At 39.9% G+C, this 20,088-nt stretch overlaps 1 protein-coding gene and 1 pseudogene across 3 annotated transcripts in view; one reads left to right on the plus strand and one right to left on the minus strand.

The window, feature by feature from the left end:
• Positions 1-1,934: 1,934 nt before the first annotated feature.
• LOC147165150 (uncharacterized) lies at positions 1,935-2,874 on the minus strand (annotated as a pseudogene).
• A 773-nt stretch (positions 2,875-3,647) lies between these two features.
• The window catches only part of niban1a (niban apoptosis regulator 1a), a 51,585-nt gene continuing 35,144 nt past the window's right edge, over positions 3,648-20,088 (plus strand). Inside the window, exons 1-5 of one of the 3 annotated variants that reach the window (XM_086088583.1) lie at positions 3,648-3,931; positions 7,866-7,991; positions 10,314-10,390; positions 10,536-10,650; positions 19,563-19,727. In XM_086088583.1, coding sequence (XP_085944709.1) covers positions 10,379-10,390; positions 10,536-10,650; positions 19,563-19,727 — 292 coding nt within the window. In that variant the 5' untranslated portion in view covers positions 3,648-3,931; positions 7,866-7,991; positions 10,314-10,378. Of the gene's footprint in view, positions 3,932-7,860; positions 7,992-10,313; positions 10,443-10,535; positions 10,651-19,562; positions 19,728-20,088 lie in introns of all 3 variants that reach the window. The other 2 variants (XM_086088582.1, XM_086088581.1) reach the window with 2 other exon arrangements.

Raw genomic sequence — 20,088 nt, forward strand, 5'->3', positions numbered from 1 at the left:
AAGGGTGGGTTTCTGTGTATTTATTTATTTCCATTGATTGATTTTATCCTTTGTACAGCACTTTGTGTTGCATTATAATGTATAAAAAGTGCTATACTGTATAAATAGAAGGTGATTTGATATTAGTTAACAACAAATTTACATTAACTTTGTATCTTTGACTAGCATACAAACCAGGCATATTGTTTTAGTAGTCAACATTGTATCACATTTTCAAATAAAAATAATCCTTACAACGAACCAAAGCTTTTCAATGAGCGGAGAGCGAGAAAAATGCTGCATTCGTGTAAAGTAGGAAATGGGACTTATCCCACTCGGATTGTGTCAGTTCCGACCTTAAAGCGTTCGAAGCCAATGTAAATAATATTTTAACGTGACACAACGATATTTGGAATGATTGCGTTAACCAGAACAACACACACTTTATCTGAATCAGCCATCTTTGTTGTTTACATTTGCTTTGAGTATGGAGGTAAATATGGTGCAAAACTAACTTGTAAAGAATTTTTGTACCTGTAGAAAAAAGTCTAAATTTGTATCTGTAAAAGTCATGATTTGTACCTATAAAAATTGTACCTGTAAAAGTCGTGATTTGTGCCTGTGTAAAAAAATAAAAATAATTTGTACCTGTAAAAGTCGGGATTTGTGCCTGTGTAAAAATTAAAAAAAATTTTTTTTTATAATAATAATAATTTGTACCTGTAAAAGTCGGGATTTGTGCCTGTGTAAAAAAAAAAATAATAATAATAATAATAATAATTTGTACCTGTAAAAGTCGGGATTTGTGCCTGTGTAAAAAAATATAAATAAATAAAAAACAATTATAATAATTTGTACCTGTAAAAGTTGGGATTTGTGCCTGTGTAAAAAAAAAAAAAAAAAAAAAAAATTATAATAATAATTTGTACCTGTAAAAGTCGGGATTTGTGCCTGTGTAAAAAAATAAATAAAAATAAAATAATAATAATTTGTACCTGTAAAAGTCGGGATTTGTGCCTGTGTAAAATAATAATAATAATAAAATAATAATAATTTGTACCTGTAAAAGTCGAGATTTGTGCCTGTGTAAAAAAAATAAAAAAAATAAAAAATTATAATAATAATTTGTACCTGTAAAAGTCGGGATTTGTGCCTGTGTAAAAAAAATAATAATAATAAAATAATAATAATTTGTACCTGTAAAAGTCGGGATTTGTGCCTGTGTAAAAAAATAATAATAATAAAATAATAATAATTTGTACCTGTAAAAGTCGGGATTTGTGCCTGTGTAAAAAAAAAAATAATAATAATTTGTGCCTGTGTTAAAAAAAAAAATATATATATATATAATAATAATTTGTACCTGTAAAAGTCGGGATTTGTGCCTGTGTAAAAAAATATAAATAATAAAAAATAATAATAATAATTTGTACCTGTAAAAGTCGGGATTTGTGCCTGTGTAAAAAAATATAAATAATAATAATAATAATTTGTACCTGTAAAAGTCGGGATTTGTGCCTGTGTAAAAAAAAATAATAATAATAATTTGTACCTGTAGAAAGGACAACTTGTAGTCAAAGAAGTCGCCACTCGGAGTCACAAGTGTTTTTTCTGCTGCTGTCCAGTCACGTGAGTTTTGCACCATATATATATATATATATATATATATATATATATATATACGAGTGATGGTAAACTGAAGCATCATGAAGCAATGAGGCCTTCCATCCAACTGGTTCGCTCCTGGGCCGAAGCATCATGAGGCTTCATTTGTTCTATTGCGCCTTCATGTCGAAAATAAATGTCATGACAGACAGTGATTAAAATGATACCATGGATTTGATGGGGTCAAAAGGGCAGGGAGTTGTGATGTGAATGAATGTGCGTGTGGTAATTGAAAGAATGATTGCTTTATTTTAGACATTGACATATAAACAAGGAACAAGACACACCTTTCATTCATTTTTATTGAGGAAAACTAGCATTTCCAAAGTTTTGGGATTTAAACGGTTTATTATTTTAGATAGGATTTCTCCTGCTTTTGAAAATAGTCTTTCGCAACGGACGGATGAGGCCGGGGTACAGAGAAAGGTTATTGCTAGTTTGTAGAGGTTTGGGTAGACATGTTTGTGCAGCTCCCAGTAGTCCAGGGGGTTTGACATCCTGCTTATGTTGGGTTTCCCCAGGTAAGTGTGGACCTCCACAGTCGCATCTGCGGTCTCACTCTGGGTCCTCCTCTGCATGACTGTGTGGTTCAATCGCCGCCACAGTTTGTCACCTAAGACACAACAAACAGACTAACAGCCAACAGGCAGTTCTGACTGCCCATCGTAGAGATGGGAGCAAAAGAATACCTTATCCCACAATAATGCACTGCCGCTCATTTCCTATTGCTTAATTAACACCATTAGAATGTATCGAATATTACCTTGCTCCACAGGCTGGGAAGCTTCTTATGTGTCCGGTTGTGTTGATGAAGATAATGGGTTGGAGGAGGAGGAGGAGGAGGAGGAGGAAGATGCCCTGTGCCGGATCACTGTCGCACATTCAGCTGTGAGCCTCCTCTCAGCCTCTTGTGCTTTATTGGGGCTAAAGAGTGTTCTCTTGGTACCCAAGTTCTTTAGAACAAAGTTTACACTTCACCTTTTGAAATATCAGTAAGTAGAAGAAAGACATTAAAACGAGGGATACACTGTGTTGTCACAATAATTTACAATATATATTCACACTGGTTATTATAATTTGTACCTTTTTAGGATAGATCTGCTCAAAATGATCCCAAACAGGGGATGTTCTCTTCTTTTTCGTTGCGGGTGCGTCCATTGCAAAACGAATCCGATTGAATTGAGGTTTGAAGATGCGAGTTGGGTGTGTCAGTGTCACCTGTGAGCTCATTGTCGTCTCGGTGCGCCATTTTATTTCGAATCACCCGCGAAACTATGTGTTGGCGATGACGTAGGAAGCCCGTCTGGCGAGGCTTCGGACGTAGCAACGCGTGTTCCGAGGCTTCGGGCGTGGCCACAAGCGTAATCAACACATGCCTCGATGCGCGCTTTGCAGATTTGTTTCCGGTTTACTCGGCACACGCATCGGCGCCTCGGCACAGTAGGGCACATCACTAAATTTCTACAGGTACAAATCACAACTTTTACAGATACAAATTTACACTTTTTGTACAGGTAAAAAAAATTTTTTGTACAGGTACAAATCATGACTTTTACAGGCACAAATGTGTTTTTACAGATACAATTTTTTTTTACAGATACAAATTTAGACTTTTTTTCTCCAGGAACAATTTTTTTTTACAAGTTAGTTTTGCACCATATTTACCTCCATATTCGAACTCTTTGAGGTCGGAACTGTGACACTGCGACTTCAAAGCCTCCTCGAGTGCAGCATAAGACTGCCTGCACAGTGTACCTATACAACTAAAGGCATGAAAACAAACAAAACAGCAAAAATAAAAAAGGGGGTGTCAATGTTTTTATATATTATTTAACATAAATCATAGTTTCTGCATAATTAACGGAACTTCATACCCCTGTGAATAAGAATTTAGCAGTTGTCTATGGGCAGTGCTGACACATTCAATATGGCGGATGCTTGACGTACCGCAGCAACGGGCCAATCCGCTCAAGGTCGGGTAACGAATAACCATGCTGTCCGAGAAGCACATTAAGTTTTATACCGCATATGATTTGTTTTGTTTGTTCTATTTCTATAGTTAGCTGTATTAAGATTTGCATATAATTGAGCACAGGTACAGATTAGGTCATATTTTGTGCGGAATTGTCACTCCACCCATCTTTCTTCCCCCGCCTGCCGCCAATCGAAATGACTGCCTGCCAGTCTACCTGTTGACAGGGGTTTTACCAGAACACAATCGGCTGCAGAATCATGGGCATCACCGCATCTAGTCTGTTGGACGAGGCAAAATGCACCTATATTACAGGTAAGAAAAAACTGCGGTCTCTTGGTTTCCCTCACTCGCAACATTCTCAGCTGATTTTTCTTTATTTTCTTTTGTTTAACATCATGTTGATTGTTAATCAGCGACGCGATATTTTAGAATACACGGCATCAATGTATTTATCTGCCAATGTTTTTGCCCCATTTCGACGAACTCGTTATCACGTGAATGTGTCAAAAGTTTAATGTTTCCCCTCACAAGTTTCACTGATCCGAATCTCGCTGTCATTCTGTTCTGGAAACCAGTCAGTCTGGTTTCCCTCATCCTCTCCTTGGCAAGCGTCGCCCGACGCCAACGTCTCATGTTCAATGTCAAATTTCAGATTAGTTCGTATATTAGTCAGTCCAGCAACTGTTGGTTTAATTTTATGCTAGTGGTAAACTAGAGAGGCCAGAGACCTTAGAAAGTCTTCGCTTTACCCTTTTAGCCTTGACCCTTTCGTTTCCCTCTCAGCTGCCACTGGGTGTGGCCATATTTTGATATGTGACATCTCTCTTTTTTATGGTGTCTTCATCAGACTGCATGATTTAAAATTCATTTATCGGTCTATGCTCTTTCAGTATATGTCAGTGTCAACAATGTTAATCTAAACTCTAGAACAGCCAGGGCCGGTGTCCTGACAGAACAGCATACCCATTGGATTAACATACCTCACACTTCTGTGCATGCGCAGTAGGGCTAGGGTTGGAATGAGGGTAGGGTGAAGTGCACATCAACAGTGGCATATGGCATACTGATCCAACAGAACACTGTTTTTTGCTACAGGCACTGGGAGTGACCGCCCAGTGCGCAATCTATGTGAGGGCACACGGGTGCCTTAAAAAAATAAAAAATAAATTAAATTAATCTAAACAAAACTCACTAGTTTTTAGACTATCGCACATTTCCATGTTAAGTGTCACCACCTCAACTGCAGAGACTCAAATCGTAAGAGGCAAGCAGGAGGATGGAGCGGCATGGGAGTCAATTTGCGACTGCAGAGTTAGGCAAGGGGGAGGGGGACGAGGGATAGATGAACTGCTTCCATATAAATTCATAATTAACTCATTCACTGCCATTGACGGCTGTAGACGTCAAAAATTCATTTGAACTATTTCTATTAGTTTAACTTTTTTTCCACTTTTGTTAAGAGTATGAAAACCTATATATTTTTTAATTGTACATTTAGAACAGATATAACATTTGTGATTAATCGTGAGTTAACTAGTGAAGTCATGTGATTAATTACAATAACAAAATTTAATCGTCTGACACCCCTAATTTTTAATAATCTTTTCTTCTTCTTTTTTATAGGGGCATCAGGCGATTATTTTTTTAAAATTGTAATTAATCACATGACTTCACTAGTTAACTCACGATTAATCACAAATTTTATATCTGTTCTAAATGTACAAAAAAAAATAATCTAGGTTTTCATACTCTTAACAAAAGTGGAAAAAAAGTTAAACTAATAGAAATAGTTCAAATGAATTTTTGACGTCTATAGCCGTCAATGGCAGTGAATGAGTTAACATAGAGCCATAATCCTACACGTAATTAGTTGGGTTATGTGGAAAAAAATAAAATAAATAATGACAATAAAAAATCTACGTAAATATGTTTGTCACGTTATTCCAGACTCCGGTTAATTGGCAGCCATGGCTCAGGAGGTAGAGCCGGTTGTCCAGTAACCGGGAGGTCTTCTGTTCAATTCCCACTCTGTCCAAGTCACATGTCGTTGTGTCTTTGGGTAAGACACTTCACACACATTGCCTCCAGTGCCACTCACACTGGTGTATGAATGTGCGAATGTTTGGTGGTAGTCGGAGGGGCCGTAGGCACAGACTGGCAGGCACACTTCCGTCAGCCTGCTCCAGGGCAGGTGTGGGTACTTATGTAGTTTAGCGCCACCAGAGTGGGAATGTGCTTACAATGAATAATGTATCCATTGTAAAGTGTCTTTGACTGTCCAGAAAAGTCCTATCTAATGAATTATTATGAAGGAACCTGTGTTTTAAAATCACCTTTTATTTCTCTAGGTTCTACGGGTTTTCGCTTATGTGAAAGAACTACTATTACAACGACAAATTAAAAGCAAATAAATGTATTTCCGGACAGAGGAGCTCTGAGTCAATATCTAGTCTCTAGCAAAAATGTTGTAGATTGACAAAGGTTATCTATTCCTGGACCCCTCTTCTACACTTTTTCAAAGCAGAAGTGAGGAGTTGTCTTTGTCTGATTGGTCAAGAGCCCCTTCTCTTTGCCGTTGAGATGCAAAAAGTGGGTGAATTCCAGTTGATGATGCCAGATGCTTCCTCTGTTCGCTTGCCAGCCGTTTATGCACAAATGCTTCATTTTTAAGAACGAGGCTTTTAACTTTTCCACATAAAGCTCAGAACAGTCTGACCGTATCCTTGATTCTTGCCTCCCTGTCCTTCTCAATCCTCTCACAAGCTACACAAGAAATTTCCCATAATAATTCTACACACTCATCTCTATAAGAATAAAAAAAAAATAAAGTCAAGCGTGATTATATATTTTTATTTTTTAGCTAGCTACGATTAAAGCCTGGGTCACACAGCAAATTGGCCCGATTTTTGCCCCGAAATTGCAAGGACGTGCCGGCATGCAAACGATAATCTTAACAGATAAGCCGTGTGTGTTTTATATGTATATTAGTGTGTGTGTGTGTATATATATGTATGTATGTTTATATTTATATATGTATGTGTGTATATATTTGTATGTATATATGTGTATATAGTGTCCCAAGTTTTTGGGAATTGGGTTTGTATGTTTGTTTTCACAATAGAGCCCTGGATTTTGATTATGACTTTTGAGGTCTGTACGATAAACGTTCTCAAAATAATATATATATATATATCCTTTTTTTTAAGCCCATTTAGCTTTGCCACTAGACAAGAAATTTCAGTTTGCTGCTTTACACAGCGTGAATTTATTTAATACAAACTTTTGATTTCTATAAAAAAAGAAAAATGATTTTTCATTTGCTAGATTGTTTTCATTATTACTATTATTGGTATTTAATTTAACTATTTGTTATTATTGAAACATCAATAAGTAAAAATTTTAAGTGGTTTACTATACAAGTAATCAGAACTATATTTTGAGGTAGCAAATATACGAAAATAAACAATCAGTAAAAATAAACATCAAATGCTGCATTTGCACTCAGCTACAATTTTTTTTAAAGGCTAAAATTAAAATTAGCAAATATCTATTAAGGCATACAAGGGTTTAGAACGTGCACTTTATTCTATGATGACTGTCTAAGCTTGTCGTATCACTGGTCTAAATTTTCTTTGCTGTTGGAAGATTTTTTACAATATAGACAAGCATGTCAATGTGCTCCTCTGAGAGTCTTGCAAATGAGCACCATTGTAGTAAACACGCTCTGAGGCACAACTTGAAGCAGCAATACACAGGTACACATTCACTGAGTATAAAGCTAACCGAGAGCCCGCGGATAATGGCTAATAACAAAACTACGTTAACTGAGCATAACCACGGTAGCCGGCTAATGGCTAATAAAAAAACAAAAACAAGGCATTTTGCTTTCTCTTGTCCACCAAGACTGGCTGGTTTGGCCCTCCTGCCGCCGCTCTGGCCATACTTAAAGCAGCTGTAACGTAGCTGAGCACGCAAAGTCGTGGTGTGGGCTCTTCGGCCGCCGGAGGCTGTCTGCCGTGCCGAGTAGGCTGCGCTGGGGCCACTGCGGGAACGCTACTTATATCTATAGTATTGATACCATGACAAAGTGATATCGTATCCAGATACGACGTGTTAGTATTGATACTTTTCAAAGTATCTATACTTTTGACAACCCTAGTCCCACCCCCAGCCGAATTTTGTCCAGACATTAGCAAGTTTTCCCTGTACCTTATGTGATCAGCTTGTTTCTATCACTGCAGAACAGGCTGAGGCTGAGCTGGAGGAGTTCAGTCCATACTACAGGAAGCAGTTCTCTGTGGCCTGGTTTTCTCAGCTGGAAGATGAACTGGAGCAGCAAAAAGAAAATATCACACATTTGCTAAAACAAAGGGTATGCGAATCTTTCTATGTTTAAAATGTCATTCTGTGTGAATGAACGTCCGTGCCTAAACACAAAGTATTTGTTCCGGCTCTTCCGGGTCACGCAAATATGTTTTTTAAAATTACTGTACAAAGTATTTTGATGTAAATATCGACTTTAACATTGAAATTCGGGTTACATCACCAGCGTAGGAACGGAACTCCGCCGTAACTTGAGGACTCCCTGTATATAACTTAAAAACAATTGCTGTCATTGCGTCAATTATACACAGATGTGCAGGCCAGCCCTAAATAGCGGGGCTCAACTGTAAATACATTCCAAAAAATAACACAAATGCAAATGAAACGCGACAATACTTGGCCCATATAAGTTCTAGGTGTGTTATATCTACCTGTTTTGCATATATATTGTTCCCAGAATGCATTGTGTGGCACAGTTAATACATTTATAGGACGTTAATCCATGTCATATGTGTTTGTGATACCAGTAGCTGAATGTGTGTCGTATTCAGCACGTTTATGTTTGATTTATGTTGGCATATGTTTTTATTTTTTTCAACAAACCATATAATGTTGGTTGTATGTCAAATAATGACATCCATGTCAGTTCTGTGTACAAGTTGCATTGCTCATCTGAGGATTTCTTGTGGAAAAACAAGAACAAGAACCATCAGTCATAGGCTACGTTCACACTTCAGGTCTTAATGCTCAATTCAGATTTTTTGGTGAAATGCGATTTTTAAAATTTTTTTTGGGGTAAGCGTTCACATTACCTATTAACTCTTTGACCGCCATAAACGTTATAAAACGTTTAGTAAAAACCTACGGAGGGGCGCCGAGGACGTTAAAAGACGTTCACTATGTTTTTTTTTTTTTTTTTTGGAAACTGGTGGAGGAAAGCCTTGGGCAGCTGTGCTGAAAGTATCAAGCAGATCTAGTTAGTATAATGACTCGTTTTGGCCCCTAGATGGCAGTGATGACTCTTTTTGCACATGGTTGGGTGGGCCGCCCACCGTGGGCGTCAGTAGAAGACGTGAGGCGGAGCTAGAGTGTTGATGTGTGATAGTGTGATGATACAACAATGGCGACCGGTTGCAAGCAGCTCACGCTTGAGCATTTTTTTCAAAGACGGAAAGCATCGATCAATACTAAAAAGCGCATTGATGTCGACGATGATGATGACTCCGAGCTTGACGCCAAAGTTGGAAGCCTTGACGCGACCGTTATGATCACGTAGTAAGCCTCACCGGCTAGCGCTGCTAACGCCGGAAAACGCGCACAACAACCGACCGGGTACTTCTACACAAGCGGACATTCGATCGGGCGATGGAGAGTTGTCGAAAAGCATCGACCAATGCACATTGATGATGATGATGATGGTGAATCCCGAGGTTGACGCCACAGTTGGAAGCCTTGACGCGACCGTTATGATCACGTAGTAAACCTCACCGGCTAGCGCTGCTAACGCCGGAAAACGAAAAAATATGCGACCTCGCTGTTCAGACTGCGGTCGCATTGCAAAAATTCGGATACGTATCCAATCTAGGACCACATATCGGAATTGAGCCGTTCAGACTGACATAAAAGAAGTCCAGTACAGTTTGCATTTGGGGGAAAAAATCAGATCTAGGTCGCATTTGTCTGCAGTGTGAACGTAGCCATAATGGTGCCGATGATGAAGAGGTGCATAGCACTAGGGCCCAACATTATAATGCCTCCTGGCTAAAATAACAAACTGCTCCTGGCATCACAAATGAACCAGATGCTAACATCGGGGAACCACCTGCAATGGTTAACCCAAGGTCGGACAGTCCTGATCATAAAGGACGGCTTCATCAAACTACCAGCCTAAAACCTGCCTCAGCACCACATGGCAGCTCAATAGCACCCAAAATGAGAAGGCATATGGATCAATCCATTAACAGAGCACAGAAAGGTAAAACCAAACACCAACTACTGGTTGACAGGGCAATCACCCAGGACTGTAAAACCAGAAGCACCAAACCTGTGCACTGCCTGGGTTGGACGAGTCCAAGGTTGTATCCCACCTTCCATCCAGAGTCAGCTGGGCTATGCTCCAGCTCACTTGCAACCCTAATGAGAGGAAGCGGTACAGAAAATAAATGATGAAAGGTTTGAGCTAAAACACTTACAGTACGTATTCCTTATTGAATACAAATCAAATCAGTGAGATGAATTAAAACCAATAGGGTGTTAAGTTGAATGACTTTTAGAGCAGAAATGTTACAGTACAGTATGTTTGGTGTACGCAAAAATTATAGCTTTTTTCAAATAATATATCTTTGTGCTTTGTGAATTGCATGCTTACCAGGAGTCACCTGAAGTTGGGGAGGTGCTGTATGAGGATAGTGTGTTCTTGTTTGATGACAGCGGAAAATGGAAGGAGAGGTACGTAGTAGTGAGAGCCAACTACTGCTTTGAGTGTCATGAGAGCCTAGAGGTCAGTACTTTTACTTAAATGAGAATGTCAATCAATCATCAATTTTTCTGTTTTATGAAATTCATTATTTCCTATTTTGTTCTTGGTGTTTAGACTTTTCTAAAAGGAACTCCTCCACGTCATAAGCTGCTGCCAACAGGGGGCAATGTTGTGACTACTGAGGAGAAGTACACGGCAATAGTGGATGAGTGTTTCCCTGATAATAACGGTACTTTGTGACACTTGAATTATTTTTAATTTTTTTACTATCTATCCATTTTCTTAACCGCTAGTCCTCACAAGGGTCGCAGGGGGCGCTGGAGCCTATCTCAGCTGGCTTCGGGCAGGTGAACCCTGAACTGGTTGCCAGCCAATCGCAGGGCACACGGAGACGAACAACCATCCACACTCACAATCACTCCTATGGACAACTTGGAGAGTTCAAATAACCTGACATGCATGTCTTTGGAATAGGAGTAGTTTTTAAATTATTTTTTTTTAAATTAGCTTTTTATATAAATTATTCAAATATAAAAATTTTGAATATAAAAAGCATTATTGATGGTACTGTTAAGATTTTATCGATACTACTACCGTATTTTCACGACCAGTCCCCGTTACTAGTGCTATATCTGTGTTTAACACACACATAAGGTGCACCGCACTATTGGGCTCACGCATGGTTAAACATATGCTAGCTCAAAACATATGGTAACATGCTATTATGCTAACATATGCTAGTGCTAGCGCATGTTTTTAAAAAGGCAGTGAACGGAACAAAACTGAGTTTGGCTGAAGTAACAATGTAAACAGGGAGTTCAGTTGTACTTGAAGTATATATATATAACAATGTACTCGCGTTGCTTTTGAGCAATCCTAATCCACAAATCAGTCTTAGTCCTCATGATCTTCTGTATCAGAAACAAACAACTGGGCAAGTTCTCCATCAAACACGGCGTCTCATTGTCAGTCAGTCTCGTTGTTGTGTCCTCAGAAATTATGCCGGCTTTTGCGTTCGCCCAAGCATTCACGATCCATTGACAAATTGTGGCATAACGTGCACGGTGCTGCCTCCCAGTCTTGGGAAAGCTGTGCTGTCGCCAGCCTCCCAGAATAATAGCAAGCTCTGTGTTCATTTGCCGAACTTTATTTTTCACAGCAGCTGAGAAATGTGCGAATTTGAGTCACGGAGATAAGGAAGGAAAGGTGATGCGTGGGAAAAAACAATGGTGTCTTTATTAGTGGTGTGATCTGTTTAGCTACACTGTTTATAGACTTGCACTATTTCAAAGTTACTTTTGCAATGTCTGTTGCTGTAAGGGCACTTTGTTCAATAAAGCATTTAAGAAAAAAAGGAAACAATACACTACTGTATGTAGTAGTTTAGCCCGGACACCCCTTTGCATTTGTTATGTTCCATCTCCCTCACTCCCTGCACAAGCAGACCGCTCTGTTTTGGAGGGAGCTGTCAATCAAACAACTTGTAAGTGGCTCGTTAAGCTCTGAAACAAGTAAAAAAGAAGACACATGCCCACTGAACATGCATGCTTTATCGCCATGGCATAAGTTTGAACACAACAAATCACGATTGGCAGAGCAAACATGTGGGGGTGCGGGGGTAGGGCAGGCGAAGAGGGAGAGGGAGAGGAGGGGCTGGAGAACTCTCCACTCAGTTGACTCTTCTGTGCTCTCATGTCTGTCCTCAGTCAGGTCCGCCTTTTTAGTATATAAGCAATGTGTGCGGGAAGTTCTCTCACACAGTCAATCAGATTTTGGACCTTGGTCCACATACAAGGCGCACCTCACTATTAGGCGCACCGTCGATTTTTGAGAAAATGTAAGACTTTAAAGTGCGCCTTATATTCGTGAAAATTCGGTACCCTTAGCGATACTGCTTATCGATCCGGTGCCTTAACGATATTCTTATGGGTATGTTTTTTTTTGCAAAAAAGACACTTAAAAAAAAATGCTTGGAATTGCCACAATAATGTAAACTCAACTCACTTGAGTAACACTCGGAAAAATAACTTATGAGAGAAAATTTATATTCAAATTCTTACTGATGAAATACACACGGTGGTATTTTCACTGAAGAGGAAGAAAATAATGTGAAAAATATGCAGCGGAATTGTCAATGTATTAAACTTACTCAAGGCTTGGCAACGCAAGATGGCAACTGCCAGCTTCACTTCTCGCTTCAGCATGAGTAGCACAGGTTATTTAATTTTTTACATCCGTGTTGTATCAGCCTGCGAATCCACCCCAGAGTCTGTGGTCTTTTTGAAGCTTTGAGCCAGGACAGCATGGTAGCATTTTTATTTCAGTTTCTTAACTCTAGAGCTATGGTTGTACACACTCGTTCGGGCCAGCTAGCATTGGGCAAGCATCACGTTTACAGCGGGCGACATGAATGACGTCTGCACGCTTCTCTCGTCAAGCACAGATCTATACATGTGATGAGCGCAGGACTTCCATAATATATGTAACTCTGTGGATTAGTGGCGATCACCAGAACAGCTTTTTGGGGTACGAAAACATGCATTGTCAAGTGTACGGGAACGTTGACAGTACGTTCTCTGCACGTTGAGAAGTACCTGAATGCTCAAGGGAGATTTTTAGAAGTGCAAGAGCTTCGTACCTGTGCGTTCCGGCCCACTTAAAACACTGAGTGTAGCTATTGGATCGACTGTCAATAGATTACTTAGGCCTGGACAGTGAGACTTAATGTTTACGACTGATTTGTTAAGCTGAGCAGAGTTTAAACCAGGGGTGCCAAATCCAGGTCCAGAAAGTAAAAACCCTACCACAGTTTGGCTTTAGCCTCGGGTCTTAGTTAGCTAGCTCACTAGCTAGCTCCCATGGTGCTTGTTTACCTGCTAGGGAGCTAGATAGCACCCATGGTGCTCGTTTACGTGCTAGGGGGCTAGCTAGCTAGCTAGCAATTGGGGCTAAAGCCAAACTGTGGCAGGGTTTTTACTTTCAAGTGCTCGCTAGCTAGCTCCCTAGCTAGCTCCCATGGTGCTTGTTTACCTGCTAGGGGGCTAGCTAGCTAGCTAGCAATAGGGGCTAGAGCCAAACTGTGGCAGGGTTTTTACTTTCTGGACCTGGATTTGCCACCTCTGGTTTAAACGCTCGCATGCAAGTGTAGCAATAAGGCTAACCCAACACATTCTACAAATAGGCAAAGTATTAGTGATGTGTCGGTCGCGAACGAACCGGCTCTGAGAGCCGGATCTTTGACGTGAACGACGGGAGCCGGTTCCTGACTGGGAGCCGCTTTTTTTCCCCCTCTCTCTCTCTTTTTTTCTCTCTAAAGCTGCATTTGATTGGTGAGTATGTGTGTGTGTGACGTCTCTGTGTCTGCTGCTCAGCGCTGAGCAGCAGAGGGGGGAGGGGCACACGACAGCACGCTGCAAGCAGTCACACACACTCTAAAGGCGAACAGGAGGGAGGAGACGAGAGAGAGGAGGAGAGCGCTTGTATAAACGGAAAGGTAAAAAAAAACAGTTAAAAAATGAGTGACAAGAGAAAACGCAGCAATATATGGACACATTTCAATACAACAACTGACAAAACTAAGGCAGAGTGTATTAGTGTAAAGTCTGCAAGACTAAAATTTCATATCGGGGAGGCTCTACAAACAATTTACACCGGCACATGAGAACTACTCATCCTTTAGTTCAATTGGAGGAAAAAAGGCAAATAAATGAACCTGATAATGAAGGTGCTACTGTAACTGTTGCTGCTGCGGCTGCAGTGTCTTAAGCATCATCCAGTGCACCACCACAACAACGGAAAATTACAACCCAGAGCTCTCTGGGCCAATTTTTGCAAAAGTCAATGACTCCAGCAAGACAAAAGGCAATTGATGAAGAACTGGCTAAAATGATTGCATGTGATTTCCAACCATTTTCAGTTGTGGAAGACAAAGGATTCAGAAGGTTTATTCATTCACTCAATCCAATGTATGCACTTCCAAGTAGGAAAACACTCTCCCAAAAAATCATCCCAGGCCTGTATGACGGAGAACGTGCTTCACTGCAAGAGAGGGTTAAAAAAGCCACAGCAGTTTGTCTAACAACGGACAGCTGGACTTCCAGAACCACCACATCCTACTTGTCAGTTACGTGTCACTTTTTTCGCAATTTTTTCACATTAGTAATTCATATTGCGCATAGTTTTAAATTGTTGTTGGTAATATATTTATTTAAGCGACAAAAAATCTAAAGAGCCATTTGGGAGCCGAAAGAGCTGGCTCTTTTTAGTGAGCCGAACCAAAAGAACCGGTTCCCTAAAAAGAGCCGGAATTCCCATCACTACGAAGTATAAACACTTAAGAGTTATATGGCATGATAGACGTTTTTATAATAGTACATATGATGTCTTAATATGATTACAGCAAAGCACAGCACTACACAAGCACAGAAAGGGCTCAGAGACCTGTCAACCATCTCTCTCGTGCTTGGAGTTTGACGAGACATCTCGTCTCTGATCATGCTCTTCATTTTATTGAAGTTAGAAACGAGAATACAAAGGTAAAAGGTGCAAAAATAATGTTCATAAAGTATCAATAATCAGAGGTGGCAAATCCAAGTCCAGAAAGTAAAAACCCTGCAACAGGTTGGCTTTAGCCCCAGGTTCTAGCTAGCTCCCATGGTGCTCGTTTACCTGCTAAGGAGTTAGCTAGCTAGCTAGCATCAGGGCTAAGGCCAAACTATGGCAGGGTTTTGTTAGAGTAGACAATATTTGTATTCTACTCTTTGCGTGTTCAATTAACTGAATGGTGAGATTCTGGTGAAGAAGTCCCTTTGCAAAGGTATCATTATAACAGAAGCTTCTGGTCACACAAAATGAAGACACCCAAGCCGTGTTCGGTTCAGATTGTGTGTCCCTCCTTCTCCTGCACATCATTATTTATTGAAAAGTGGGTGAATACGAAAAGTCTCCTCACCCCTCCCATTCACAAAAAGGCAGAAGTTCCCAGGACTACAAATCAGATTAGACCTAAACAATAATAAATCAGCCTGTCTTTGGACTCGACCGACTGAGACTGGTACAGACTCTACACTCCCTTCTAGATAACATGGAAAATAAACTTGTTGCCCTTTTCTTCTCAGGCGAAAGAGACAGATAAAAATACAATAGACAATACTATTCATTGAGCTACACAGCTATAACTAAATCCAAAACGGCTAAAATATAAATTGAAACTGAAAAACAATGTTAATAATTCAACAGTTTTAACTTTCTGGACCTGGATTTGCCACCTCTGTTAATAATAAATTGAAAATAAATGTGATTTATTTGCCCAGGGTGGATCTTATCAATACACCCGTTTTAAAAAATTTAACCACGGGACCAGTTTAATACCGGAGCTCGGTACCCATCCCTACGACACGCGCGCACACAAACACAAACACACGAACAACATGATGGTGGCAGCAACATTAAAGATTCAACAAAACGGATTGGGAGGAGAGCCTTCCTCATACTGCACGATCCATCCATCCAGATACTTAGGTAGCTTGGGACAGGAACAAAAGCAACATATAACTTTGGTTAGAACTGTAAATGGGGAACGGACTGCACAACCCCCTCAGCAATTTAGCTTCTAGGATCACAGGGACACTACGGATGTAACGATATCCTAACGCCACAATATGATATGAACCTCACGATACGCTAATTATCACGAGATTGTGGGGAGGTTAGCGATGTAAAAAATGCCCATGATACTGTATAACAAAATCACAATATTGTTAAAAAAAGAAGAAGCTGATATTGGAAAAACTGTACACAATTTTGTGTTTTTGTACATAGTAACAGCAGGGACAAAGAAATAGGCTTGGCCAGTCATTTTATTGTCATTTGCGCCTATTGGCTCAGCGGTGCAAAGTGTCATGGTCAGGGCCGGACTGGGATGCATTTTCAGCCCTGGAGTTTCAGAGCTCAGACCACTTCAGTTTCACTTTTTTCACTTTTAGTTATATTTTAATGAAGATACACAATTCTACAGTTTATGTATCAATGTAAAATAGTTGAGCACTCCAACGATATTCATATTGCATTTGATCAAAAATGTAATTTTATTTGATTTATTTTTATTTTCAATTGAATTGCTTCCCGATATGAAAAGCTCCACATACCACAACATTCTGATATCGGATCATGGTCTGATTTCATTGCAGTTGAATCACATTTTGTCTAAATCCAAATATAGATGAGTTTTAATCCTCTTCTTCTGAAGGATAACTCCTTTGTGGAGTATATGACTGCGCGTATGAATGAGTTAACTCTAATGACAATGGGGAAGTCTCCGATATGATTTTATGGGAGACTTTCAAGGTAGTAATGAGGGGTTATGTTATTTCATTTGAATCATGTAAGAAACAAAAACTTAACACCCGAATTAGAGAAATTGAACAAACACTTTCAACGCTGGAAGAAGCATATAGAACTTCCCTTTCACAATCTGATTCCAACAAGATCCTAAAGCTTAAACTTGAATATAATACTATTATAGATAATCGTATCAGTAACCTTTTGCTTAAACTTAAAAAGAAACATTTTGAACTTGAATAAATAAATTGTTTTAGAGACTTCTATGAAGAACTTAATGCAAGTAAGAGTACTATTACTGTAACTGAAATTAGAGATTTCTACAAGATTTAAATATTCCTCAATTAGACACCAGTACAAAAGATTAACTTGATTCTCCAATTCAAGAGGCAGATCTTGTAAACGCCATTCATGCTTTTCCTTCCGAAAAGGCATCAGGGCCAGATGGGTTTGGCTGTGAATTCTATAAGGCTTTTGGTGAATGAATTAATAAAATATAAGAGGCTTCCTAACTCTCTCTATGAATCAAATATTTGTTTAATTCCAAATAAAGGGAAAGATGAAACTGACCCTACAAATTACTGACCTATTGCTCTTTTAAACCGTGATCAAAAAATTATAACTTATGTGTTGGCCATGAGACTTGGTAATCATATTTCTAAGATTATATATCCCGATCAAACAGGATTTATCTTGGGCAGGTTTATTTTTAGTAATGTTTGATTACTTTTGAACATATTATTCCACTCATAAAGATGATACACACGTACACTGTACTATCTTCGGATGCTCAAAAGGCATTGGATCAAATTGAATGGCCATTTTTATTTGAAACATTAAAACAATTTGGAATTGGGGAACATTTTATAGAGTGGGTCAAGATAATTTACTTTAAACCGGTGGCTTCCGTACTTGTTAAAAAAATTTCTTTATGGAGCATCAAATCACTTGCAGCTGCTGCTGTGTGTGTGTGTGTGTGTGTGTGTGTGTGTGTGCGCGCTCGCGCGCTTTTGTCTTTGCTACATTGTGGGTCCCATACACGCGTTTTTCCAGGTTTAACTACCATTGTGGGGACCGACTTAACTCTTTGACTGCCAGACGTTTTCAGAAAAGGGATGCTGTGGGTGCCAGCCGATTTAAGCATTTTGACTGTTCTTTCAAGGTCCACAGAAAATTTTGTGTTTGGACTATGGAAACACAGATACTACCAAATGAAAGATTGAACTCTCATCTTTCATCAGAATTTTTTTTTGTTTGTACCTTATTCCGTTTTTCAGTAATCAACAATAGAAAATGGTTAGTTTGACCCAAATGCTCTGTTTTGGACCAAAATGCGGAGAAATCAAGCTTTTAGTGAAACTATATTATTTCATGCACTCTAGTGAATTTGACACCTTTTTTTTTCCATGAATGATGCCACAAACATCTAAACAGTGCTTTACTTATGTAAAACACTACCACCAACAATGAAAAAGTGTTTTTTGATAGCAAAATACGTTTATTTACATTCAACAGTGTAACAATTTGACACAACAATTTGGCAAACTATTTACAAATGTGTGCAACTGTGCAGTAGGATTTGCACAACAGATTAGTTTCACTGTGATTGCCCCTCCGCGTGCAGACGCTACACTTTCTTACCGGCCTTTTTTTCCGGGGAATAGCAAGTATATACAGCAGTGTGTGTTTGGCCATGTTGCCATCAAGTCTACTATCAGGATCATGATACGGTTACGTTACGGTGGTGTTATGTCTGGCTTCCTCATGTCCTTCAGTTCCTATACCGGGTGGTAGATGTTCTGATCATTCTTATCCACTCCATTCATGGTGGCATCGTAGTCCAGAACCAGTGTCTTCTCCGTGATCAGACTGTACCCACTCCTCCGATGAATATGCATTGGACTCGGGGTACTCTTCATCGTCCGATTGAACGTCCGCCTGTGCAGAAGTGCTCGGTTGTGCACCGCGTTTTCCGCCGTTGGCATCGCTAGCCGGTGAGGCTTTACGACGTGATCGTAGCCGCCGCGTCAACGCTTCCAACTTCGGCGTCAACCTCGGAGTCACCATCATCATCATCGTTGTCATCAATGTGCTCTTTAGCATTGGTCGATGCTTTTCGACTACTCTTCATCGTCAGATTGAACGTCCACCTGTGCAGAAGTGCTCATTTTCCGCCGTTAGCATCGCTAGCCGGTGAGGCTTTACGACGTGATCATAGCCGCCGCGTCAACGCTTCCAACTTCGGCGTCAACCTCGGAGTCACCATCATCATCATCGTCGTCATCAATGTGCTCTTTAGCATTGGTCGATGCTTTTCGTCTTTGAAAAAAATGCTCAAGTGTGAGCTGCTTGCAACCGGTCGCCATTTTCGCTTCATCAGCCATTCTCCCCTCAACACTCTAGCTCCGCCTCACGTCTTCTACTGACGCCTACCCAATCTTGTCCAAAGAGAGTCATCGCTGCCATCTGGGGGCCAAAAATAGTCATTATACTAACTAGATCTGCTTGATACTTTCAGCACAGCTGGCCAAAGCTTTCCTCCACCCTTTTCCAAAAAACAAACAACCTCTTTTTGAGGGTCAAGACTTGGTTTTAAGAGTTTAGGTTTGAATTTGGTTATGGTTGAGGTTAGGGTAAGTAATGGGGTAGGCAATAATTTTTTGATGGTTGGGGCTAGGAAATGCATCATGTCAATGAGATGTCCCCGTGTGTGTGTGTGTGTGTGTGTGTGTGTGTGTGTGTGTGTGTGTGTGTGTGTGTCTAATCTCGTGTGGGGCTAATTTAATGTTTTTTTTGTTTCAGATTCGATGGATAACTTTGCGCCTCCTTTGTCTGCGATGCCAGGACAGTTTCCAGTCTACCTTCTTATGCCCTACAGGAGAGATTCTTATTTTTGTTTCTACCAGCAAGCCAAGCAGCTTAAATTCCTGTCCATCCTGTCAGACTGCATTAGACACCAGAACCAAGGCAAGGACTTTGCAAACTCAGAACAGGAACATACACCCGGCCGGAATGGGACTCATTTTCAGCCCTTGAGTTTCATGGCTCAGCCCACAGTTCACGTTTCATTGAAGATGAAATTATAATTTTACCCTTATTTGTGTATCAATCTAAAATAGCATACTTTTCCCTCCAACATTGATGCAGCCTGCTGTTTAATTTTCAGGCTTCGAGTTGTTAAATTGTTCTTGACAGTTTACCAACTGAAAAACACTCATTTCGGCCGTGTCAGGGGGTTGGGGAGGGTTCTTGGCTTCATGGTTGGCTCTCCGGCCGGTGGTAGGTGTCAGGTTCAGTGATTTAATGAACAACAGACAAGGAAGGAAGA

The sequence above is a fragment of the Leptonotus elevatus genome, chromosome 11 (genome assembly GCF_054856555.1).
Source record: "Leptonotus elevatus isolate MCC_2025b chromosome 11, RoL_Lele_1.0, whole genome shotgun sequence".
In the NCBI taxonomy this organism is placed as follows: Eukaryota; Metazoa; Chordata; class Actinopteri; order Syngnathiformes; family Syngnathidae; genus Leptonotus; species Leptonotus elevatus.